The sequence below is a fragment of the Panthera leo genome, chromosome F3 (assembly GCF_018350215.1).
Source record: "Panthera leo isolate Ple1 chromosome F3, P.leo_Ple1_pat1.1, whole genome shotgun sequence".
NCBI classification, from domain to species: Eukaryota; Metazoa; Chordata; class Mammalia; order Carnivora; family Felidae; genus Panthera; species Panthera leo.
Window position 1 is genome coordinate 14113668 of NC_056696.1, and position 26240 is coordinate 14139907.

General features: G+C 42.6%; 1 protein-coding gene across 1 annotated transcript; it reads left to right on the forward strand.

Annotated features, from left to right (window-relative positions):
* The first annotated feature begins 1355 nt into the window (after positions 1 to 1355).
* Positions 1356 to 26240, forward strand: FMO1 (flavin containing dimethylaniline monoxygenase 1). The gene is made up of 8 exons (XM_042926014.1): positions 1356 to 1487; positions 10179 to 10367; positions 13628 to 13790; positions 18454 to 18596; positions 20841 to 21040; positions 21887 to 22242; positions 22760 to 22832; positions 25328 to 26240. The coding sequence occupies exons 1-8, from the start codon at positions 1356 to 1358 to the stop codon at positions 25668 to 25670; spliced, it is 1599 nt and encodes a 532-aa protein (XP_042781948.1). The 3' UTR covers positions 25671 to 26240.

The window sequence follows — 26240 nt, forward strand, 5'->3', positions numbered from 1 at the left end:
CAACTCTAAATCACACGATTCACTGTTAAATGTGGATGAACTGGCCAAAACGTATAGGAATTAAAAGAGCAGAAACTTACTAATGGGAAAGGCAGAGGAGGACACCAATTTTGGGAAATGGTTTTATAGTTATAATAGCTTATATTTATTAAGCATTTGTTACATGCCAGGAACAGTTCTAAATCATCTGACGTGTTGACTCCCTTGCTCACCAAACACTACAAGGAAACTACCACTATTTCCTCAATTTTTATGATGCACAGAGGGGTTAAATAACTTGCCCAAGATCACACTGGCAGAACTGAGCTTTAACCCAGGCAATCTGGTCTAGAGCCTGGTTGCTTAACCAATACACTATATTGCCTCTCAGCATTCTTGCATGGCCTGGGGACAGATGACCCTCCGCCTGTGCCAGTGGGGACAGGGCCATGTTCCCTGAGCTGCATCAGTATCTGAAGGGGAGAGGAGGGATGAATGTCCACACAAAGCCTCGCACCCTCACCCTTCCACTGGCAGCCATCCACTGGCCGCAGATAGGAGAAGGATGGGCAACCGAGCTGGGACCCTGCGGTATGCCAGGGGCTGGGACTCTCCCAGGGCTGCCGTGGCACCTGCAGTGGCCACAGATCTTGGCTTCTAGTCCCAACTCCGCTCCACCACTGCCATGTGGCCTTGTCTCATGCCACCACGCTAATCTGACCTCCAGTTTCGTATATTTATTTAAAAAACATGTTAGGGGCACCTGGGTGGCCAGTCAGTTAAGCTTCCAACTATCGATTTCAGCTCAGGTCATGATCTCACGACTTGTGAGATCGAGACCCACATCGGGCTCTGCACTGACACTTGGGATTCTCTCTCTCTCTCCCTTCCCTGCTTGTGTGCTCATGCTTGCATGTTCTCTCTCTCTCTCTCTCTCTCTCAAAATAAATACATAAACTTAAAAAACAAGACATGTTTGACCAGGTGATTCTTTCTGGTCTACTACTCTATGCCATTCTGGGACCCATGAAGGGAGGCCGGAGGCAGCAGCCCCATCCTGAATGCAAAACTCTCCACGAGAGGGTCTAATTTCAGCCACTCTGCCAGAAGCCACACTCTTGGCAACAAATGTGCTAACATCAGGCACGAGCTCCGAGTGTAGGCGCAGGGACTTACGAGCACAGGGTTAACCCAGGGACCTGAACATTTCTCTTTTTGCACTCACAACACCAGAGGCCAGCCACAGAGGGATCAAATGGAGCAAATTTCTTAACCTCCCCGGTTCTTTTTCCTGGTTGGCTAGAGCAGCCAAGCTGGGGTGGGGCTTTCACTTGTGAATAAAAGGCTCAGTTTTGCTTTCCCCTGCACCAGGGAACATGGCCAAGCGAGTTGCGATTGTGGGAGCCGGGGTCAGTGGCCTGGCCTCCATCAAGTGCTGCCTGGAGGAAGGCCTGGAGCCCACATGCTTTGAGAGGAGTGACGACCTCGGGGGGCTGTGGAGGTTCACCGTAAGTAGGGGTCTCAGCAGCTGTGCGATGTGTCTAATGGATAAGGCTCGACGGTGTGAAAGCATTTCTCCCAAGGCTGCTCTGGGGCAGGGGGATGAGTTAGAAGCATCTGCTGAACAGGGGCCAGGAGGGTTAATGAAATTGTTAAAAGAAAGAAGCAGGACACAGCCTGAGCTTGGGTGGGGAGTGTGGAAGCAACCCTACAAACTTTATCTAAAGCCAAGAGGAAGGAAGATGCCCACAAAGGGTGGGAGAGAATGCAGTGGCTGGGACAGCCAGGAAAGCCCGGAACAAGGGGAGCAGGAGCCGGGGGGGTGTGAAGTGAGGCCAGAGGCTGTAGTGTTTGGGGCAAGCATATGAACCCAGCAGCGCAGGGATGCTGGCCTCCACCTGCTGGGCAGAACTGCTCACCTTCTTTTTTCCCCAGTCCTGCTGCCCCTGACGTGAAACAGCACAGGGCTCGCTGGATGATGAGTTCTACACGCAAGGTGCTGCTGTCCAAGCAATGCCAATCTATGCCAAGAACAACCAGAAGTAAAGAATGTGAGTTAGAAGCCTTTTTTCCCTGAGGCAAAGAAAGTAATATCCTCAAGTCTCAGCAGGGCTACCGTCCAGACTGGAGAGGAGAACGGGGTGAGGAAGGAGAAGAGGGGACTCTACAGCCCACCCTTGACTGGCCTGGGCCAAAGGGGATCGCAGGGGCACTGCTGGGGCCACTGAAACCCTTTGAGTCCTGTGGCTGGGCAGGGAAGCATTTGCATTAGAGTTCCCAAGCCTCCTCCTGGCCCTCCTTCTCTAGAGCTTTAAACATGCTGATGAGAAAGCTGTCGGGAATAGTGAAAAGGAGCAAGGTGTCAGACGTCCGGGCCTCAGAGCCCATAAGGGGCTAAGAGAAAGATGCGGCACTCCTCTACCCTAGAAGAATGGAATTTGGAACTGGAATAAAGGATTTCCTAACTCTGTGAGCAAAGCTCCCCAGAGGCCAAGGCTGCTGGTTAGTTGCAGTTCTCCTAGCATAGGTCCGCTTGGCCCACATAAAGAACTGCAGGTGTTGAAATGTGACCGTCGATACATAGAAACCTCCTCCGAAGGCGCTAAGTGAAAGAGCACATCTGTTCCCATGTTTCAAAGTGCACACTTTCCATTAGGACAGCAGAAACCTAACACCCCTGCTGTACCTCTCCCCTCCGGTGCCCACTGAAGACCTTGCTAGTCAAGCATGATACACTTCCCCTGATAAGCCTCAGAATCCTTCTTAACACATACTCCAGATAAATAGGATTAATCTATCACAGCTGGGAGTTGGCTTGCAAGATGAAAGTTCCCAGTTAAAAGGATAAATGGCAGAATTTCAGTCAAAGCAAAGGTGAGTCCAGAAAGAAAAAAAAAAAGCCCAGAGACCTGAGGATACTGGAAAAAAAAAAAAAATGCACCTTATATAGGTCACAGACACTTAATTATTCACATGTAAAAATCACTGATCTAAGAATCAAGAGAAATGAGTTCCAGATCCAGCTGTGCCCAACTGGCCGTGTGACTTGGGCAGGTCAAACACCTATGCATGAGCACCGTGGGGGACACAGAAATGAGAATAATACATCAAACCCCCAGGCTGCTGCCGGGGTAATGAGAAGAGAGTAGGATCCTACAAATTAGACACAGTGCTGTGGGTATTTAAATGAGGTCAGGATTGTATCCACTGGAGGAAAGTCAGGGAAGGCTTCATGGGGGAGACGGTGTGCGATGGAAAGATTTCAACAGGCAGACGAGACTGAGTGGGAGATTACAGGGAGGAAACCAGTAAAGAAAAGGTACTGAGCAGGCTTGGAAAATAAAAATAGCTCATTGGTGTACGTGGCATGCGTAAGAAATAATGGGAGGGGATGAGGGTGGCTGAATTTTCTGGCAAGGTATTATTTAGAAAGCAATCGATAATGAGGAACGCAATAAAGGAGGTACTTTTTATTAGTGTATCGATTTGCTTATGTTGGCATGATGGGAAGACCCAGACATGTTTACAGGCAAAGAGAAGCTACCTGGACAAGGGAGGTAGGGGGGTGGGGGGGACTATTGATTACTTGAGCCCAAACTAGAACAAGATCCTACAGACAAGGGAAGGAGTGTCATTGTAGGTCCAGCAGAAGGGTTTGCCTCGGAAAGGTGGAGAGGCCTCGATTCCATCAGGAAAATACGGCCTCTGTGGAGGATAAAGGAGTGGGAGTGGGGAAGGGAGGAGGGAAGTAAGAAAAATAGAGGTCAGGGAAACCTATCTCGAAGCACATGATAGGGCACCGAAAGGATGGCAAAGAGGATAATACAGCAGAAGTAGCCCAAGTAACAAGTCCTTCCAGCCCCACTGCTTTCTGTCTTCAATGAGAACACAGAACCAATTTGAAATATAGATAAAAGCTCGGGGACTGGGAGCCAGGAAAACCACCCCACCTTCATTCAGCAGCCCTCTCTTGACACAGTGGCCTCTTGAGATAACTGTACCACCTTGAGATTTCTCGAAAGCCTGAGAGAAAATCCCTAAACTAAGGTGCCCTTAAAGGGACCTTTCAGCTCCAACATGCTATGAGCCTTCTGAGTCTTTCTAGAGGCATCCCACTCTCCTCCTACCTCAGCGCACGTGCACATCCGCACACAGGCTTGGTTACAGGGTGTCTCTGTCTCTGCACTCAAAGCAAGTGGCCAACTCAAAACTTGCAGATTAAAGTGTCTGCTCCAGGGTGCTGGACTCTTGATTTCCGCTCAGGTCAGGATCCCAGGGTCGTGGGACTGAGCCCCATGTCAGGCTCCACGCTCAGCATGGAGCCTGCTTGGGATTCTTTGTCTCTCTTCCTCTGCCCCTCTCCCCTGCTCTGTCTCTCTAAAATATGAATAAATAAATAAACAAATAAATAATAAAATTTTTAAATGAAAAAAATAAAGTGCTCGACCAAGGGCTGTGCTTACCAGAAAGCCCATAGGGGATCCTTAGTACCCCTTCTGGGCATCGGGGATCACCGGGCAAAAATGGACAAGCCATCTGCAGAAACCCAAGAAAACACATATGGAGACTGCCTCCATTTCCAAATAGGGAGACACCCCCAAAGATTATAGAGATTAGAAACCACTGTGCTTAATTTGACACTCAGACACCCATGACTCTGGCCTCTTCCAGCTACCATAGCCTCAAGCAAAGAGGAAACAAAGGTTGCAATGGAAAAGAAATGGCATCATTCCTTGGGGTGGGAGAGAGGTGGTGATCTTTAATGAGAAATAAATTGGTAATAATTGGGATACGTTGGTAAAGAGCCCACTTCTGTCCACTAACTCAAGTGGGGGCAAGCGAGATTTATGGAAAGTCTATCTTACAACCAATTCTCTTAGGCTCCTAAGAGGGAAGGGAGGCTTAGGGCAGTAACACCATAGGTTGATTACTTCAATTATAAAGTAACATTGAAATAAAATGTGAGGAATTGTCCCATCACTCAAAATGAATTTTACTCAGAGAATTTTAGTATAGGAAGGGATCTTAAGGGATAGCCTTCCTATAGAACCACACTGACATTATCTAGAGGAAATTATACTATACTGGTAGAAACACATTCGGCTTCATCCTTCACATCCTGAAACATATTCCAGGGCCTACTAACCCTCCCAGAATGATGTTCTGGCCTCCAGTGAGACTCCAACTCTCGCTAGGGAGAGGAGGAGACAAAGAAAAACGGATTCTGGCTGCTCAAAGGAGAGGAAAAGAAGGCAGTAATTGTTCTTGGAGAGCAAGAGGTATGAATGTCCTGTACAGAGAGAATGTCTCTATTTAGGAGTGACTTTTATTATCATTTTACATTTATTTTTAATATGAGACAGGAGAGACATCTGAACTGTCAAAGCTTTCTTCCCATCACCTATTATCCTCTCTGAAGGACACAAAGCTTCAGAAAGTAAATCTCCATAATAATCATGGAGGAATAATATGAGTAACAGTTAACATTTATTGAGAGCTTAGCAGACACTATCCTAAACACATTACAGCTATCGTTTCAGTTTATCCTAGGGGATATACACTATTATTATAATACCTATTTATAGCTGAGGAAACTGACTCGATTTCAGCATAGGTCATGATCTCAAGGTTTGTGAGTTTCAGTTTGAGCCCCGCCCCCCCCCCCCCCCCACTCCTCCCGGTTCTGCACTGACAGTGGGGAGCCTGCTTAGGATTCTCTTTCTCCATCTCTCTCTGACCCTCCCCTGCTTCTGTGCGTGCTTTCTCTCTCTTTCTGTCTTTCTCTCTCTCTTTCTCAAAAATAAATAAACTTTAAAAAAGAAAATTCCCAAGATTACCCAGATAAAACTGTAGAGCTTGAAGATGAACCTAGGCAGTCTGGGTCTGGGTCTGTGCTGTCGAGAACTGTCCTTCATGCATTTCCAGAGTCTGGCTCAAGAATGAGAGCATGTAAATTCTGGACGGTTCAGGGAGTCCCACCCAAGTGTCTTAGCAGATGACTGTGACCTTTCCAGTCATTACATTGCAGGACCAAAGTAGACCGGGAAGCCAGAACCGCTCAGTGCATGCTCTTAGCCTTTGCTCTCTGTCCCCGTCCATCCCTCCTCCCCTCCCACTTTTCCCTTCAAAACAAAAATCTTTCCCCTACGTGGCCCCACCAATTCGTGAGGCACGTGACTTGGAGCACCAGGGCAATTGGCAGACCCACGCAGGGACAATGCCAAGAGTGTCTACAGCTGGAGGTCCCAACAGGACCTGGGAATCACTGGGGCAAACACAGGAGGGCAGGTGGCAGGAGCCGCATACAGAAGTACTCTCTGTATCTTTCTAGGAGGAACAATCAGTGGGAAGAAAGAAAAGACCAAAGAGCTGGTCTTGGATTCCACCCTAAGGGCTAAGTTTCCCTCTAAACTATAGAGCCTCCTTGGCTAACATCTGTGATACATTGTTTCAAGATAGGCCTCAGGTTTTCCGGGAAGACTCTCTTCTCCCTGCCTTTACAATTATCTCCCAGAGTTTTACAAGACAGCATTTTTTTCTATTTATATTTCTTTGTTCATCTGTTCGAAGGTCCCCTTAATACATGGTTCCTGGCTTATGTGACTCCACTGAGCCCCATTACTCTCTGCTGTTTAAATGTGCCATTCCAACATACGGAAAAAATTTTTGAGCCATTTTTATGGAAATCTCTACAACATGTATTATGCACATCTCTTCCCCTATTAAAACAGTATATATTCCTAACTTACCCTTTTATTATTGTTAACTAGAAATTGCCAGTATTAACCAAGTATGATTCACTATGTGATGTTTTCAGATGCTAGAGAAAAGTGAGGGAGCTTTGGCCTAATTGACCCCAAAACATTCATAACTGATGTTTCTCTTATTGTAGTATAGCTTCTTCCCCGGCTGTTTGCTCTCACTGCTCCACATTACATCTCTTTATAGCTGTTCCTATTCTCTTTTTTTTCCTGTAACCCAGAGGAAGCATCACTTTTAATTAAATAAAACCAACACTAAATTTTGTTCTAATAGCTGGCTTCAGCTTTAAAGCTCTGCTATTCAGTAAAGTAGCCACTGTCTGCATGTAACTATGGAATTGGTTCATATTGGAATTGGTTCACTAAAAACTTGAATTTTTTATTTCACTTAATTGTAATTAATTTTAATTTTAAAACCAATACTCAGTTCAGTTACTGGAGTGTTTTTAAGCATATTTGCTAACAGTTTGGGTATGTGAATCCCCTTTTTCCAATAAAAATTTGGCATTTGAATTGAGAAGTATAAAATATACACTAAGGGGCACCTGGGCGGCTCAGGTGAGTTGAGCATCTGACTCTTGATTTTAGCTCAGGTCATGATCCCAGGGTTGTGGGAATGAGTCCTGCATAGAGAGCTCCACACTGAGCTTGGAGCCTGCTTGTGGTTCTCTCTCTCTCTCTCTCTCTCTCTCTCTCTCTCTCTCTCTCTGTCTCTCTCTCTCTCTCTCCCTCTCCCTCCCATGGCCTCTCTCCCCTGCTCATGCTCTCTCTCTCTCTCTCTCTCTAAAAATAACAAATCTTTTAAATGAATTCTTTAAAAAGAGAAAAATAAATTTTTAAACAAATAAATAAAATATACACTGATATTTGAAAGACTTGCTATGAGTAAAAGAATGTAATCTACTTCATTAGTAATATTTATAGTGATTAGTGTTGAAAGTATAAAATTTGACATATGTTGAGTTAAATAAAATATACTGTTAAAATTAATTTCACCTGGCTCTTTCTACCTTTTTAAATATGACTGCCAGAAAATTTTAAAGAGCATAAGTGGCCTCCACCAAATTTGGTAGGACTGCTCCAAAGTGTTGTTACTCAAAGTATGGTCTGTGCCCAACAGCATCTGCAGGGGAATTTGTTAGAAATACAGAATCTCAAGTTCACCCAGACCTACTGAATCAGCATCTACATACGAGTAAGATTCCCCAGGTGATTCTTTTTTTTTTTTCTTTAATGTTTATTTATTTATTTTGAGAGAGAAAGAGAGAGGGGGAGAAGAGGAAGAGACAGAGAATCCCAAGCAGGCTCTCACAAGCCATGAGATCATGACCTGAGCCAAAATCAAGAGTCGGGCACTTAACCAACTGAGCCACCCAGGTGCCCCCAGTTATCTTTCAATGAAAGAAACTAATGACAAATTTTATGCACTTCTGGCTAACAGTTTTCAAACTAACCTTAAAACATCAGTGATCCATGACTCGCACACAGTTCGAACCCCAGGCCACTCATCACACGAGTTAAGGCAACACTGAGACTGATCTAAGTCCCATTCAACACATAGAAGTCCACGTGCTTGGATATTGAGCAATGGTGAAGTATTGCTAGTAAAGTTTCCAGATGCTTACTCTCAATTCCTGTACTTGTCATAGAGGATTAACAAAGAATCCAGTTCCATATTGCTCGCCGAGCAATACGTCTTTGAGCAACAGTGCTTTAGATCTGCCTGCAGAATAAAAGATCAGGATTTAAATAGTCATCTTTCTCAGAAGCCTTTAGATTCCAGGTTTCTAGATTTATGCTGTATAAATGAGACTGGCAGAGCTGAGGCCCCAGACAAACAAGATACAGCTTGCTCCTTAGTTGATGAGATCAGTAACATTAATTCAAACCACAAAGACATGTTTATAAGTTTATTCTCTGTGCTCACTATACCTTTCCCTTTGAGGGAACGAAGTGAGCCCTTCTCCATAGGTGAGGCTTACATTCGTCTTTCCACTTGTTCACACAAACAAAATAATTTTTGCTTCACAGAGGACAAAAAAAAAAAAAAAACTGTAGATATCCAAAATGGTAAATAATATTAAAATACTAAGGACCACATTCCCATTAAAATCAGAACAATCCTCCATAGTACATTCAAAACACAGAGGCAATGTATATTAAAGACTGAATATACCAAAAGTGCTTATTACTCAACCTGGTTGTAGTTGTCTGAGACACTGACATGTGCTAGTTATTCATGTCAAAACTAGGAGTGGGAAATTAGCGTTTCACTAAGTGCACAGTTGTCCATTCTGAAAACCTTTGACGTGCTTCTTCTCCCAAGTCCTAAATCCAAACAGCTTCCCTATGCTGCGCATTCTGACTTACTGCTACCTCACAAATCTCGCCTCTCTGTGGCAACCGCCATTGCCTCTGCTCGGGCTGCCATTAGCAATCAAGTGGATTTGTGTTTTAGGCTCTTCACTGGCCTCCTTCCTTCTTTTCCAGACTTCCTATTTCTTTTGTGGAACTGGAATTATCTTTCCAAAATTTAATATGAATCACTTCCACATAAAAACTCAGAAGACTGCCATAACCTTCCTATAAAATGCAAATTCCTTAACTTTAGATGCAGAGTCCTTCAATAATCTGAACCCTCTTCTCCGTGATTCTTTCAACAATACCCTGGGAAACCAAACTACCTAGCGATTGTCCATCATCCAGATAGTACTTCTGGCTCTGGTCTATTTCCATATTTTCCTACATTTTGAAGTGATGCCATATCAATCTGGACAAGGGAGTTCATCCTGGGTTTATTTGTTAACATGTAGTGAATGAAATAGTAATTCTGATCATAAAATTAAGTATTCAGTGTTCACCCTATCTCAAGTGCAGGGTAACAAATCCCATTAGGAAGGGTTACCTTGGGGGACTCCTGGGAGGGCTCAGTCGGTTAAGCGACCGACCCTCAATTTTGGCTCAGGTCCTGATCTCATGGTTCATGAGTTCCAGCCCCACCTCAGGCTCTGTGCTGACAGCACAGAACCTGCTTGAGATTCTGTCTCTCCCTCTCTCCTCTCTCTGCCCCTCTTCCCATCTCAAAATAAATAAATAAACTTAAAAACAAACAAAAAAAGAAATGTCAATCTTGGAGTGCCTGGGTGGCTCAGTTGGTTAAGCATCCTACTCTTGATCTCAGCTCAGGTCCTGATCTCAGGGTCATGAGTTCAAGCTCCATGCTTTAAATTAAAGAAAAAAGAAGAAAAAGAAAGAAGAAAGAAAGAAAGAAAGAAAGAAAGAAAGAAAGAAAGAAAGAAAGAAAAGGAAATAAAAAGATAAAGGGTAACCTTAATCTTTGTCAATATTTGAAATGTCTAAAAATCAATATCCATTTCATGCGTGTGCACACACATGCACGAATGCAAACACACTCATGTGCGTGTACCGTTTGTACAGGAACATGTTGAAGAAGGAAGAGCCAGCCTCTACAGGTCTGTGGTTTCCAACAGCTGCAAGGAGATGTCTTGTTACTCAGACTTTCCTTTCCCAGAAGATTATCCAAACTATGTGCCAAATTCTCAATTCCTGGAATATCTCAAAATGTATGCAAACCGGTTCAACCTTCTGAAACACATTCAGTTCAAGGTAAGACACAAAACATGAGTTAGTAGTCAGGAAGTATTTCCTACCAATTTCCTATTTCTCTCCATAGACTAGCCCTTGGCTCTGCAGATGAGATCATGAACTGGCGAGATTGTTGACAGCTGGCTGGATTCCTTTTCCCCTTGTACTCATACCCACCCACCCCCGCTGCCTTAAGTAAATCTGGAGGTGGAAATGGATACTTTCAGTAAGGATTCACATGAATAAATTTTTAGTTTGCAATAATTTCACCCAAGTACCCAAAGGGACCTAAAAATATCAGGCCACATTCTCAGCTCGGAACAAATGCACATAGTGACACTGATGACTTCTACCCATACCTAGGCACTCTCCTCTGGGCTATCCCTCTATAGGAATAAGCATGTGCAGGGGCCCACACATAAGAGAACCCCACGATCTGAAGGAAATCTTTTCTAGATATCCTTGGGAATAGAAAGATCTTTGAATATTGTTCTTTATAGAGGCCTTACCACCTCCCTTCCCATTTCCAAGAACAGAGACAGGAAGAAGGTAGAAGGATGGGGACAAATACATCTTCTTTTTTTCCCCTCTCCAAGAAACATGAAAAATCCACATGTTTTCTTTCTCCTCTCTTCCCCTCTCCCTACTACAGATGGGGATAGTAAGGAATTCCTAGGGAATTGAAAACAACATGAATGACCAACACTAGTAGCAAATAAGATTCATATTCACAACCTTAAAAGCACTGATAAAAATGAAACCACTATCTTGAAGAGATATCTACACCACCATGTTCACTGCAGCATTATTTTCAATAGTCAAGACATGGAAACAACCTAAGTGTCCATCGATGGGCACATGCATAAAGAACGCATAAGGGAAATGTGGCACACACATACACACATACTGGAATGTTATTCAGCCACAAAAAAAGAAGGAAATCCTGCCACTTGCAACAACATGGGTGGACCTATAGGGTATTATACTAAGTGAAATAAGTCAGACAAAGACACAGACTGTAGGATCTCACTTGTATGTGAAATCTAAAAAAAAAAAAAAAAAAAAATCAACTCATATAAACAGAACAGATTGGTGGTTACCAGAGGTGAAGAGTAGGGACTGGGGAAATGGGTTAAGGTTCTCTAAAGGTACAGACTTCCAGTTGTAAGGTAAATCCGTTCCAGGAATATAATGCACAGCATGCTGAATATAGTTAACTCTATTGTGTTGTATATTTGTAAGTTGCTAAGAGAGTAGATCTTACGAGTTGTCATCACAAGACAAAAAATTATAACTATGTGAGGTGATGGATGTGAGCTAAACTTATTGTTTATTATAATTATTTTGCAGTATATACATATATCAGATCATTATGTCGTATACCTTAAACTTATACAATGTTATATGCCAATTATATCTCAAAAAAACTGGATAAAAATTTTTAAAAAACTTCTAAAGAGTATTTTACCCCACTCCCATATCTTTCAAGGGACACAGTAAAATTGAAACAGTACCACAGTGAATGGGCATAATCCACAGAAGTAGTTTTAATGCATCAGAGCTCCTGAATCTGAAGCATTTTCTTTACTAGGTGCTGCTCCAAGCCTGCTTTAAAATAATTGAAAAAAAAATTTTAATGTTTTATTATTTATTTTTAAGAGAGAGAGAGAGAGTACAAGAAGAGGAGGGGCAGAGAGACAGGGAGACACAGAATCCAAAGCACGCTCCAGGCTCTGAGCTGTCAGCCCAGAGCCTGACGCAGGGTTCGAACTCACGAACTGCGAGATCATGACCTGAGCCGAAGTTGGATGCTGACTTAACTGGGTGAGCCACCCAGGCCCACCTTGAAAAAAAAAACTTTAAAGCTAGATGTTCACCAAAGTTTTAAGAGAGTACACACAAGCAGCTGTTTATAAGAGATTTCTTTCCTCTCTGTGCATTCCAAGTTTTTAATTATAAACATTTCTTATTTTTAAGTTGAAAGTAAATTCTACTTTGAAATTAATTTTTAATTAACTGAAAATTTATATTTAAAAAAAGGAAGAGTTACTAATACAAATGTTGAAATCCAATAAGCACTTCAAATATTATAAACCAAATTGTGAACCCATGAGGTAAGACTTGAGACACCTGTCTTCTCTGAAAACTTAAAACGAAAGAAAAGCAGCAAAGTCTCTTGGCCAGTGGAGCATTTATGCTTTTAAACTTGACTTGGGGGGCCGCTGGGTGGCTAAGGTGGTTAAGCATCTGACTCTTGATTTCGGCTCAGATCATGACCTTATGGTTTGTGAAACCAAGCCCCACATCGGGCTCTGCACAGACAGCGCGGAGCTTGCTTGGGATTCTCTCTCCCTCTCTTTCTGCCCCTCCCCTCCACACACTGTCTCTCTCTGAGTCTCTCAAAATAAATAAACTATAAATAAATAAGTAAATTAATAAATTTGTCTTGTAAATTTATTTTATATATTTTCTGAATCAGAACCTAGCATGCATAAACATATACATACTCTATTGAAACAAAAAATAGACTGACATGTGGACCACTCCCAGAACATTCAGGCCATCAAGTTAGTACTTATCAATAGCTGTCAAGATCTGGGAAAACGTCAACAACATATTCTACAGGACCTTTCATAAGGTAAGATACTTGGGACCAAATTCATATTTCCAATTTATATCATCCATGTTTTTATTAAAGCACAGCTTTATGAGAGATAGACGTAACAGAAAAAAAAAAATGAAAAAGACTTCAGAAGACCGCGATGCTTGGTTCTATCACTTACTATGAGAATTTGAACAAATCACTCAAAATTTTTGGATCGCATCACTTCTCTTAAGTAACCCTCTACAACTCTTAGAATGCATCCATCCAGGGGTGCCTGAGTGGCTCAGTCAGTTGAGCATCCAACTTCAGCTCAGGCCGTGATCTCACGGTTGGTGAATTCAAGCCCCACATCCAGCTCTCTGCTGTCAGGGTGGAGCCCGCTTTGGGTCCTCTGTGCCCCTTTCTCTCTGCCCCTCCCCCACTCATATTCTCTCCCTCTCTCTCTCTCCCTCTCTCAATCTCTCTCTCTCTCAAAAATAAATATTTTTTAAAAAGAATACATCCATCCAGAAAATTATGGTTAATCTGATAACTTGATTCTATTTCTAAGTTTATGCTTATTGATTATGTTTAGCCTATGCTCTAGAACATTTGAAATGTCAACTGGTATGTCGGCCAGCAAGCCCTTACTAGCAGCTTGACAACAATTAATTGTGACTATGACTCTTTTTTTCAGACTAAAGTCTGCAGTGTAACAAAATGCCCAGATTTTACTGTCACTGGCCAATGGGAGGTGGTCACTCAGCATGAAGGAAAGCAAGGGTCTGCCATCTTTGATGCCGTCATGGTCTGCACTGGTTTTCTTACTGACCCATATTTGCCACTGGACTCTTTCCCAGGTACGGTTTTCTGAACCTGACCTTAATTCGTCTCGTGGGAGCCATCACGATACTGGCTTGGTCCGGGAATGAATTTCTATGGTTCTTCCATTAAAGAGTTAAAGTTGTAAGGTAACGGGGATCTTTTCTAACCAGCATTTCTGGCCAGTTTTTGACTTTCATTTGTTCCAAACAATTTATAAGTGCCAAGGAGGGGAACAAATTACTTGCAAGCAGTTTTATGCTTCACTGGGGTTCAATGTCCCTCCTTAAGCGATGGGCAACACTCCGAAAGTCTTCTAAGACACTGGATGCTTACAAAGTTGTTAGCCTCAGCAGTAGCACGCAACCAAAGCTGAGTTTAGAGGCCACAAAGGTCGATCAGTGAATAAATTTTTTAAAAAGTAGTGCGATTTTTGTTCGTTTGTTCCATAGAGGTTTAGCTAGATCAGATGTTTATTTTTTTTATTTATTTTATTTATTTTTTTATTTTTTTAATATATGAAATTTACTGTCAAATTGGTTTCCATACAACACCCAGTGCTCATCCCAAAAGGTGCCCTCCTCAATACCCATCACCCACCCCGCCCTCCCTCCCACCCCCCTAGATCAGACGTTTATAGCACTGGGTCAGTAGTCAACAGAGAAAAGAATCTTAGAAGGCAAGTTAAGTCATCTTTGAGTCCCAGTTCCCTTATCTGGTTTTTGCAAACATGATTCATGTTAATCTATGTCAAAGTTCCATTGGAGTACAATGCAGAGGGAATAAAAAACACAATGATTTGGTTTATTTTACCCACAGTAAGTTTTCAAGAAGTTAAAACTTTAGGAAATTTTTCTCTTCATCATCTAAATATGACTTGGAGCGATCTCAAGTCTTGTCTTACAATAAACTCACACACCTCCCGTGCCCCAAGAGCTGATGCAAGTCCAGCCAAGTTAGGACGAAGCACATCCTGAAAACTGCCGTGGAATTGAATCTTGAATCAAAAAGCCCCAAGTCCACGATATAAGGAACTATTCCCCAACATCCCTGAGAGAGGATCAATAGCCACCCCACAAGACAACCCAATCCTTTCTCGGCTCTTGTCCACGGAGAAAATCCCTAAGTAGGCAAGCCCCTCCAAACTCCTAGGAGGGAGTGCCTGGTACTAGATCACCCTAAGAATCCAGAAAGTTCCGTGACAAAGAGAATACGCTGAATTTATTTGGCACCAATAGCGCCAAATTACACAAAGTGCTAAAAATACAGGGGTGGATATGACAACATGTAGCCTGTCTGGAAGGAATGAAAAGAGTTTTATAGGAGTCCAGCAGAGGAATCACAGTCTACACATGACCTGCAAATGATACAAATGCTTATTTTACAACAACTCACGTACATCCATTGGTGCTGGGTCTGCCCTCCAGACGTCATTCAAGTCAGGTCAGATTAGGATAAGGTGTACCCAGAAAGCAACTGAACCAGTGTCCTCAATTTGAATAGGATGGGCTTGAGACCCAGGAGGTACAGATTCTAGGCTACACGGCTAACAAGCTATACAACCTTGGGCCTTCCGGTTAACCTTTCTAAGCCTCTGGGGTTTTGCCCATAAATTGACCACCTTATCCAACAGCATACACCACAAATCAAGCAAACAGAGCTCTATGGGACTTGCAGACCTTTTCAATATCTCACCGGCTACTACCAATTGGCCATTTGAAATCCCTGGGTAGGTAACCATTAAGGAGCTTTTGAGTTCCAAGGTTTTGTGACATTAGACTTGAAAAAGAGTCCTCGAAATCTCACAAACTCTCTCTCTGCCTCACAACAGACTTACTTAGTCTGTACATAATTCCTGGGGTCATCATTAACTATTAGAAAAATTCAGATTTACTGAAGACATTTGAAAAGATGTGTCTGGAGGTACATTGTTCTTGTTTGTTTGTTTGTTTGTTTGTTTGTTTGTTTGTTTTGAGAGAGAGTGAGAGCACAAGCAGGGAAGGGGCAGCGAGAGACAGAGAATCCGAAGCAGGCTCCACGCCATCAGCGCAGAACCTGACGTGGGACTTGATCCCGCAAACCATGAGATCATGACCTGAGCCAAAATCAAGAGTCAGACGCTCAACAGACTGAGTCACTGAGGCACCCCTGGAGGCACATTGTCTGGAGTCAATTCCAAAGATGTTCCAAAAAGTCTTAGTAAAAATAATAGGTATCACAGAATAAATGTACAACCTCCCAAAATAACTACTTGTAATCAATCATTCAGATATATACACTCTGGTGTGTTTACTAACACAACCACATTCACCTAAAAAAAGTGCCTGCTCTATCCTCCTGTGATAAAAGGGGGGAAAATATTAGTGTGATAGGTGACTCAGACACAGTCTCATTTTTGTTCACTTCTGATCCAAAAGACCCTAATCTGGAGAAAAATCTAAGGTAATTTAGCATCCAGGGATAATAATTCTATGATTCTCCTTAAACTTGCCTAGCTCTCCCTTGTCAGCCATTCTCTGATCTGTGATGAGTCCTGTCTGAATTAATATTTGAACTTGGCTGCATGATTATTAAATTCTAAGTGCTCGGGATTGTGGTGGGTTTTAACTGAGATTCATGTCAGATTTCTAATGTTTCAAGGTGAACTAAGGGTGAACCAAACCTTGATAAGGCTATTTGCCACAAGCATCGATATTTATCCCCTGAGAATCTAGGTGTCTTATCACTTTTTCTGGGAAAAAAAAAAAGGTTCTTTGTACAGCACCTCTTAACTTTTTGTATTATGCAACCCTGAGAGTATTTTCCAAAACTCTCCATTCACATTTAATGTTTCAGTGAGACATTTGGCATCAACTGCCTGAGATATCCTTTCTGAGTAGAACAGTAGAGCTAACCCCAGCGTGGCAAACATGATCCCTTTTTCTCAGAGCCAACTCTTGCTGCCTCAGCAAACTCAGTCTGCGTTATAGTCGGTCACCAAGGTGAGCTATCAGTGAACTTCCCCAGCCAACACGGATCTTTTCGAATAGGAACCACATTTTGTTTATCTTATTTCTCTAATATCAACTTAGCCCAGGTCCAAGCACATAGATGCCAAAAACAGTTTGCTGAAAAGAGTGGAGGCGCTGACTCATAGTTCCCTTTAACTTCTCTGCTCTTGCTCCTTGCTTGGGAGAAGCTCTAGATAGTCAAATATTAGTAAATAGAACAAACTAATTCTATCACTGATTTCCATCTACTTTAAAATTGGTAATGATGGCTTGGGAATGCAAGCTGGTGCAGCCACTCTGGAAAACAGTATGGAGGTTCTTCAAAAAACTAAAAACAGAACTACCCTACGACCCAGCAATGGCACTGCTAGGCATTTATCCATGGGATACAGGTGTGCTGTTTCGAAGGGACACATGCACCCCCATGTTTATAGCAGCACTATCAACAGTAGCCAAAGTATGGAAAGAGCCCAAATGTCCATCGATGGATGAATGGATAAAGAGGATGTGGTGTATACACACACACACACACACACACACACACACACACACACACACACAATGGAGGATTCCTCAGCAATCAAAAAGAATGAAATCTTGCCATTTGCAACTACGTGGATGGAACTGGAGGGGATTATGCTAAGTGAAATTAGTCAGTCAGAGAAAGACAAAAGTCATATGACTTCACTCATATGAGGACTTGCAGAGACAAAACAGATGAACATAAGGGAAGGGAAACAAAAATAATACAAAAACAGGGAGGGGGACAAGACAGAAGAGACTCATAAATATGGAGAACAAACAGAGGGTTACTGGAGGGGTTGTGGGAGGGGGGATGAGCTAAATGGGTCAGGGGCACTAAGGAATGTACTCCTGAAATCACTGTTGCACTATATGCTAACTAATTTGGATGTAAATTTTAAAAAATTAAAAATTAAATTAAAAAAATAAATAGGGGCGCCTGGGTGGCTCAGTTGGTTAAGCCTCTGACTTCAGCTCAGGTCATGATCTCACAATTCATGAGTTCAAGCCCCGTGTCAGGCTCTGTGCTGACGGCTTAGAGCCTGGAGCCTGCTTTGGATTCTGTGTCTCCTCTCTCTGCCCCTCCCCTGCTCATGCTCTGTCTCTCTCTGTCTTAAAAATAAATTTAAAAAAAAAAAATTAAATAAATAAATAAATAAATAAAATTGGTAATAATGGCTTAATTAATCTTTATGCCATGATATTTCAACTTAGTAGCAAATAAACCCAGAGGCCTATCTAGTGAGATGGAATAAGTACCTCCATTAAATAAATAATCACTCATTTCTGTGTCTTACAAAGTCATGTATTCACATTTTGGATTTTCTTAAAATTGAGCATGCTATTAAAAACAACCAAAATAATCCATCAAAAGGATATTATTTTTTTTAATTTTTTACGGTTATTTATTTTTGAGAGAAAGACAGAGACAGAGCACGAGTAGGGGAGGGGCAGAAAGAGAGGGAGACACAGAATCTGAAGGAGGCTCCAGGCTCTGAGCGGTCAGCACAGAGCCTAACGTGGGGCTCGAACCCACGAACAGTGAGATCGTGACCTGAGCCAAAGTCAAATGCTCAACCGACTGAGCCACCCAGGCGCCCCAATCAAAGGGATATTATTAATGGAGCAATACATATGTTTCGTTTACTGATCCTATAAAATTCTTCATTTGACTTTTTTTTTTCTATAGGTATAAATACCTTTAAAGGCCAGTACTTTCATAGCCGACAGTATAAATACCCAAATATATTTAAGGACAAGAGAGTCCTTGTGATTGGAATGGGGAATTCGGGCACAGACATTGCTGTGGAGGCCAGCCACCTGGCAGAAAAGGTACCCTGATGTTACCTAATGAAAAACTGTAGCTTAAGATGCATGCCTCAGCCAAACAGTGACAAAAGATGAAAGTAATAAAAATGCCTAAAATACACACACATACAAAAAAAAACAGATTTTTTAATTTTATTTTTTTAATGTTTGTTTGTTTATTTATTTATTTGAGAGAGAGAGCGAGCAGGGGAGGGGCAGAGAGAGAGGGAGAGAGAGTCTCTGTGCTGTTAGCAGAGGAGGCAGATCTGAGAAAGCACAGGCCATGCTTAATCACTTTGTGAAACAACAGAAGCTAGAAAAGCTATTCTGGCTCCTCAATCCTGCCAAAATGTACGGGGAAACTCTTTTCACGAAAATAATAAAGTAAAATAAAATAAAAGCAACAAAAGCGAAAATAATGATAATAATAAATTGCAGATGGATTAGCCCTGCTTTATAGAGTTCTCCTTAATCTGGTTCAAATGTGCCATTTCAACTTTATCTCCCACTACTCTGAGCCTTTTCCAATTCCTGTGTTTTTCCCCTTTGCTCATACCACACCCCTCCCTTCAGTGCTCTTTTCCCCTTTATTACAATCCACTTGTACCTCCCCAGCTATGTTGCCCCAACACAGTGATCTCTCCCTAGTAAAGTTTATGTAATAATTGTAATTAACGTTCCTCAGCTGGCACTTGTTAAAAACAAATACATATTAGTTGTTTGTTTCTGATGTGCCAAACGTTGTGCCAGGCACAGCGGGAATCACGGAAAAATACAATAAAAACAAGATTTCTGGGCACCTGGGCGGCTCAGTCAATTAAACATCTGACTTTGGCTCAGGTCATGATCTCAAGGTTCCTGAGTTTGAGTCCCGCATTGGGTGAGTGTGAGTCCCACTTCTCTCTCTCTCTCTCTCTCTCTCTCTCTCTCTCTCTCTCTCCCCCTCTCTCTTTTCCTCTCTCTCTGCCCCTCACTCACTTGAGCCCTCTCTCTCAAAAAAAAAAAAAAAAAAAAAGCAAGATTCTGCCATAATGGAGCATAGAGTTGAGGCGGACACAGATGCCAACTAAATAAGTATAAATAATTAGGTCATGGATACCTGGATGGCTCAATCGGTTAAGTGTCCAACTCTTGATTTCAACTCAGGTCACGATCTCATGGTTTGTGAGTTCAAGCCCCATGTCGGGCTTAACACTGACAGTGCAGACCCTGCTTAGGATTCTCTCTCTTTCCCTCCCTCTTTCTCTGCCCCTCTACCGCTTGTGCTCACACTTGGGTTGTGCACTCTCTCTCTCTTGTTCTTGCTCTATAAATAAATAAATGAATGAATGAATGAATGCAAGAGTGAGGAGTGCCTGGCCGGCTCAATCAGTAGAGCATGCAACTCTTGATCTTGGGGTTGTATGCTCAAGATGCATGTTGGATACAGAGATTACTTAAAAATAAAACCTTTAAAAATAATAATGCAAGAGCAAAAATAGCTATGAAGGAAAAGGATTGGGAATGTGATTTTGATATTCCCTTCGGGAGCTTTCAAAAAACGGATTGATTGGTTGATTGATTTGGAGAGACTTCGCAGTTTGGTGGAGACATCCTGAGAGAAGAGAAAGGAGGTCCTGAAATAAAAATTAACACAGTCCCATCCACTCCGACCCCCACAGGAGACATGTGGGTAGCATATTCTATTTCCATTCATATTATTTCTATCTCTCTTATCATGTGGAAATTTCCAACTCAGTCAGCTGGTGAACTCAAACAGCTAACCTGTTAAAAAAAAAAAAAAGTGTTTTTTAAGGAATTCACCAAAACCAACTGTGTTACTGAAACGTATTGTCAGTTCCAACAGTGGTTTCTATTGAAACTCTTTATAGACAAGATTCACCTGCTGCCACACCTTGTTCTTATGACCTACAATTACCAGCATGCAAAACTGTACCCACCCGCTCGCTGCTTTTTCACGCGAGACTTTGAGCTCGCCCTGGGTTGCCACAGTAGCTCACTCACTGAGGTGTCTGGCACTGTGTCTCGCAGATAATAAGTGCTCAGTTATATGTTCGAAGGCACTTTAATACTCTAAGTGCCCAAACCGTTATCTCAAATGAATAACTTTACCACGGGAGCCGGAGGAGCCAAAACCATCTTGTGGAGGATGTATTTCGAGGGAGGGAGACTTTCGGGCGCTATTCCAATGATGAGACCTCTTGACTCTCTGGCGAAGCCAGCCGGGCTCACTGTGTCAAACTGAGTGGCTTCTTTGACTGCTTCCAGGTGTTCCTCAGCACCACCGGCGGGGCGTGGGTGATCAGTCGAGTCTTCGACTCAGGGTACCCGTGGGACATGGTGTTCACGACTCGGTTTCAGAACATGTTCAGAAATTCTCTCCCAACTCCGATTGTGAACTGGCTGCTGGCGAGAAAGATGAACAGCTGGTTCCATCATGCAAATTACGGCTTGGTACCGGAAGACAGGTAAACGGCGGGTATCTGCTGAGGGCTGTGAGGAAGGAGGAGGCTCTGTGCCTCCACTGGCACAGCCAAACCAGGCAGCAGCACATCATATCGACCGAACGTGAAGGAAAACTTCATCCCAGTGTATTTCCTAATAGCTAGCTATTTTGAGTTCTTGGTAAGTGAAACTAGGTATTGCATCTTGTCAACAACCCTTTTTTAAAGTCTTACTTAATCTTCTTTTTACTGTGGGCGAACCGAGGCTTGGCAAAGTTCAGCCACTTGCCCAAGCTCATGTAGTGATAAGTGAGCTCGATGACCTAGGCAGGTTACGTGGCCCTCAGCTGCAGCGCTCGAAAGACAATGACTTGTCTACGACTCTTTTGGTAGAAGCAACACGCTTGGCTTGTTTCCCTGTGTGGGAAGAATCAAATGTTGTAGTGGCCCCTGCCCATCTCTCCAGCAGCAGTGCCTTCTTGCCCTTGTCAAGACGACCTTGACCTCAGTCTGTACTTAACTCAGTCTGTGTCTGAGTTACAGCCTACAGTTTATCCCATTAAGAAGAACAGACGGTTTTACTTTCTCATTGAGTCGGTACAAGGATACTCCATTCCCGGGGTTGGCATCGTAGCCCAGAGATCTCGTCTGATCTTCCTCCAGGTTCCACTCTGGACCAACGTGGATCAGGTGTACCCAAGCCACCACTGAGGGCACACAGCTCCCTACCGAGTGCCACTTCTCCCAAGACTGGCACCTCCTGCCTGGCCAAGGGGAGAGTCCCAGAATGAGGAAGGGAAGGGAAGGAGGTGGAAGGGCCAGCCACACTGGTCACCGGCACATCTCTTCCCTGCCCATGTTTCTCTTTAGGACACAGCTGAGAGAGCCTGTGCTAAATGATGAACTCCCAGGCCGTATCATCACTGGGAAAGTGCTCATCAAGCCAAGCATAAAAGAGGTGAAGGAAAACTCTGTCGTATTTAACAACACCCCAAAGGAAGAGCCCATTGATATCATTGTCTTTGCCACTGGATACACCTTTGCTTTCCCCTTCCTTGATGAGTCCGTAGTGAAAGTCGAAAATGGCCAGGCATCACTGTACAAGTACATCTTCCCTGCACATCTGCCAAAGCCAACCCTGGCTGTTATTGGCCTCATCAAACCCTTGGGCTCCATCATACCCACTGGAGAGACCCAAGCACGATGGGTTGTTCGAGTCCTAAAAGGTACGTGCATGAGAAATTTCAGGGCATATGTTTTCTGTTTACTATGTTATTTTGGATACCAGAAATTTTGAGAGCGTCCCCAGCTCCTATCTCAAACAACAGAATCTTTAAAAGCAGGATTCATTCTATTCTTCATGGAATTACACTCAGAATGAATTTGAGCCATTACCAGCACAAAAGATAAATCGGGGGTCAAAAAAATACAAGTTGTGTCTGTCTGTTGTTTTCACTGAATTAACCGGTTCAATTAAAGTATAAAACTTCAGTCAAGTGACAGAATTCAGTTCTGAGGTTATGTTGTATCAGATAACTAGTGAGATGACCAGATGCTTGTAACTTTTCAGCTGGTAGCATTATTACCAAAAACTTACCATCAACCCTGTAGGCAGCTAATATTTTTGGGAGGAGAACAGATGAGTCGCTGGGTACCAGGAATAAAGATAAGCAGTAATAAAACATCTTCACCCACTAAGCAAGCAGGCCTGAAGTTAAACTGCCTTTTTTGTTTGTTTCACAGGTATAAATAAGTTACCACCGCAAAGTGTCATGATTGAGGAAGTCAATGCAAGAAAAGAAAACAAACCCAGTGGGTGAGTTAACTTAGTTAACTCCTTATGCATCCTTTTGAATCATGACTCAAATTGGTAAAACAATAGCAGAGAGACAGGAGGCAGCGCCTGAGATTTAGAGGGGGGGAAGAACTAGCATAGCCTGTTAAGGAGAGTGGGGAGAAGGGGAACTGAAAAGTTTAAAGGTCCCAAAATCGTCACTTCAGACCATAATTATCTAGCGCCACATGGAGTCTGGATTCTAAACCAAATACAATTAACTCCCATCTACCAGATACATTATTCCACGCCTTTTTCATAATCAGCAGGCAAAGAGTTGTGTTTATCCCCTCTGATGCTAGAAGGGTCTGTTTATTCATTCATTCAACCAATCTGTATTCAACTCTATTGTTTTATTTAGATTCTACTCTAGTCAGGATTCTGCAAACTATGTCCTGCAGGTCAAATCTGCCGACCACTTGAACTTTTATGTTTTTTAAGAGTTGGAATAAAAGAATATTTTGTGATATGTGAAAATTATGAAATTTATTGTTTTAAAATTTTTTTGTTTACTTCTTTTTTGAGAGAGAGTGAGCATGAGCAGGGGAGGGGCAGAGAGAGAGGGAGACACAGAATCCAAAGCAGGCTCCAGGCTCTGAACCACCAGCACAATGCCCCACATGGGGCTTGAACTCACGAACCATGAGATCATGACCCGAGCCGAAGTCAGACGCTTAACCAACTGAGCCACCTAGGTGCCTCATATGAAATTTAAATCACAGTAGCCATACATAAAATTTCATGAGAACCTAACCACACTCATTCATGTACATATTTACATGTAGCTGCTTTTGAGTTGTTGAGATAGAGACCATAACATGGCCCTCAAAGCCTAAAGTACTTACCATCTGACCTTTTGCCAGAATAAGTTTGTTGACCCTGTTCCCTAGAGAAGTTTCCACTTGTTCTCTGCTCTCTGGCTCACACTCAAGGACCAGGGATTACAGAAGGGAAGCAGCAGAAAATAAAGGAGTGTTGGCCTCCCCCCCCCCACCCCACCGACTCTCATCCTCACTCCTAACCCAACTAAAACATCTCTGGTTTTGTTTACTGTTAGTCTGTTTTGGGCTTTAATATAAATTATCACTTGAAAAATGCTTTCTGATACCAAAAGAAAGTTTTTAAATCACTGCATTTAGGGGCGCCTGGGTGGCTCAGTCGGTTAAGCGTCCGGCTTCAGCTCGGGTCATGATCTCGCGATTCGTGAATTCAAGCCCCGCGTCAGGCTTTGTGCTGATGGCTCAGAGCCTGGAGCCTGTTTCAGATTCTGTGTCTCCCTCTTTCTCTGACCCTCCCCCGTTCATGCTCTGTCTCTCTCTGTCTCAAAAATAAATAAACATTAAACAATTTTAAAAAAATAATAATAAATAAATCACTGCATTTAAACATTTTTATCACTGGGGCACATGGGTGGCTCAGTCGGTTGAGTGTCCAACTTCAACTCATGGTCTATGGGTTTGAGCCCTGCTTTAGGCTCTGTGCTGATGGCTCAGAGCCTAGAACCTGCTTTGGAATCTGTGTCTTCCTCTCTTTCTGCTCCTCCCCCAGTCATGGTCTGCCTCTGTCTCTCTCAAAAATAAACAAACATTAAAAAATAATTTTTATTTTTTTATTATTTTTATCACTTCTCTAATTTAAATATATTTCCAAACTTCATGTTGAGCTATCCTTGTCAAAGTGCTAAATCCCAAAATAACAAAAAACATTTTAGATGCCTCTTTTTCACCCTCAACCTGGAATGTGATTTGATCTCCATTATGGAATTGTGCTATAACATAGATAATTAATTAGAGCTGCACAGTGGAAAAGCTTCTTGTCACATAGGTCAGCTGGTGATTTTAGGACCAACACCAGCATTACAGGAAATTCCACCTTATTGATTCTTGTGGACTTTACATTATATAAATCTAGCAATAACTGAGTTTTAGAAAAATTTAGGAATAGTGAAATTATGTAAATAAATTTTTTTCTAGAAATTCCTAAATATTTGACAAAAGAAGCAGAAAAATACTAGATGCATTTTAAGCATTTGGAGCACCATATGCATAGAGTATCTTGTCAAGGAGCTCATCTTGTATTAAAAAAAAAAATGCAATGAAACCATTAGACAGCTATGGGCTTGGAGAGAATAATACAAAAACCATTTCAGGGGTGCCTAGGTGGCTCAATCAGTCGAGATCTGACTCGTGATTTCAGCTCAGGTCATGATCCCAGGTTCATAGCATCGAGCCCCACATCGGGCTCTGTGCTGAGCATGGAGCCTGCTTGGGATTCTCTCTCTCTCCCCCCCTCTGCCCCTCTCCCCGGCTCCTCTCTCTCTCTGTCTCTGTCTCTCTCTCAAATAAAAAAGAAAAGCAAAAGAGAACATTTCAAATTTTCTAGCATCATTGTTTACTTTTGGCACGTTGACTTGCTCTGGGTTATCATTATTTTATCTTTGTGTCTTTCTCTTTATCCCCCATTTTCCTTTTATAAAGGTTTGGCTTGTGTTACTGCAAAGCTTTACAAGCAGATTATATCACATACATAGATGAACTCCTGACCTACATCAATGCAAAACCCAACCTATTCTCTATGCTCCTGACGGACCCACGCCTGGGCTTGACCATCTTCTTCGGCCCATCCACACCATACCAGTTCCGCTTGACCGGCCCGGGGAAATGGGAAGGAGCCAGAAATGCCATCTTGACCCAGTGGGATCGAACATTCAAAGTCACCAAAACTCGAAGTGTACAAGAATCCCCATCTCCCTTTGCAAGCTTACTTAAACTCTTAAGCCTTCTGGCTTTGCTTATGGCCATTTTCCTAATTTTCCTATAAATAAAAGATTACCCAAATGGCTCGTCAGATGCACACTGTAGATTTACAGTGCTCTGTTCTGCCATTGACACAACATTGCATTCACAGTCATAAGCCATGTGCAAGTGGTGAAAGCCACTTCCTGTCCCCTCCTGCCGGTCTTCCTGGGCCTCTCGCGGCTCCACCTACTTCCAGTGCTAGAGGCAGATAACCAAGATTTCTGTGCCTTTGAAGGCTGCTGGAAGGTTCCAGGTTCATTTTACAAGAGAGAGCTATTAAAGACAGCCCTCTGAGCCTTCCTATATCTTTCTCATATAAACTATTTTCACGGGCCTCAACTAAAACTCCCTACTTCATAAAAGATTTGGTTGTACTAAAATAATCCTCTTGTGATATCAGATGATTAAAAATAAAAAGAAAGGAAAAAAAAACAACAAAACTGATTGTTTCAAGTGGTCTTTTAACCTCTTTTTTACAAGTTGGGGTAAAGGTAGGGGGAAAGAGATAAGGGGATGAGGTGTCTATTCATAAAGACCATAAAAGAATTGGGGGTTCAGTAAACTCACTGGAATGTTTCTAAAAGAATGTAAA

Excerpts from the sequence above, each read along its gene's own strand:
- FMO1 (XM_042926014.1), top strand. The coding sequence starts at position 1,356 with ATGGCCAAGCGAGTTGCGATTGTGGGAGCCGGGGTCAGTGGCCTGGCC. Across the intron at positions 21,041-21,886 it reads GGCTTGGTACCGGAAGACAG|GACACAGCTGAGAGAGCCTG; the intron begins GTAAACGGCGGG and ends GTTTCTCTTTAG. Across the intron at positions 22,833-25,327 it reads AAAGAAAACAAACCCAGTGG|GTTTGGCTTGTGTTACTGCA; the intron begins GTGAGTTAACTT and ends CCTTTTATAAAG.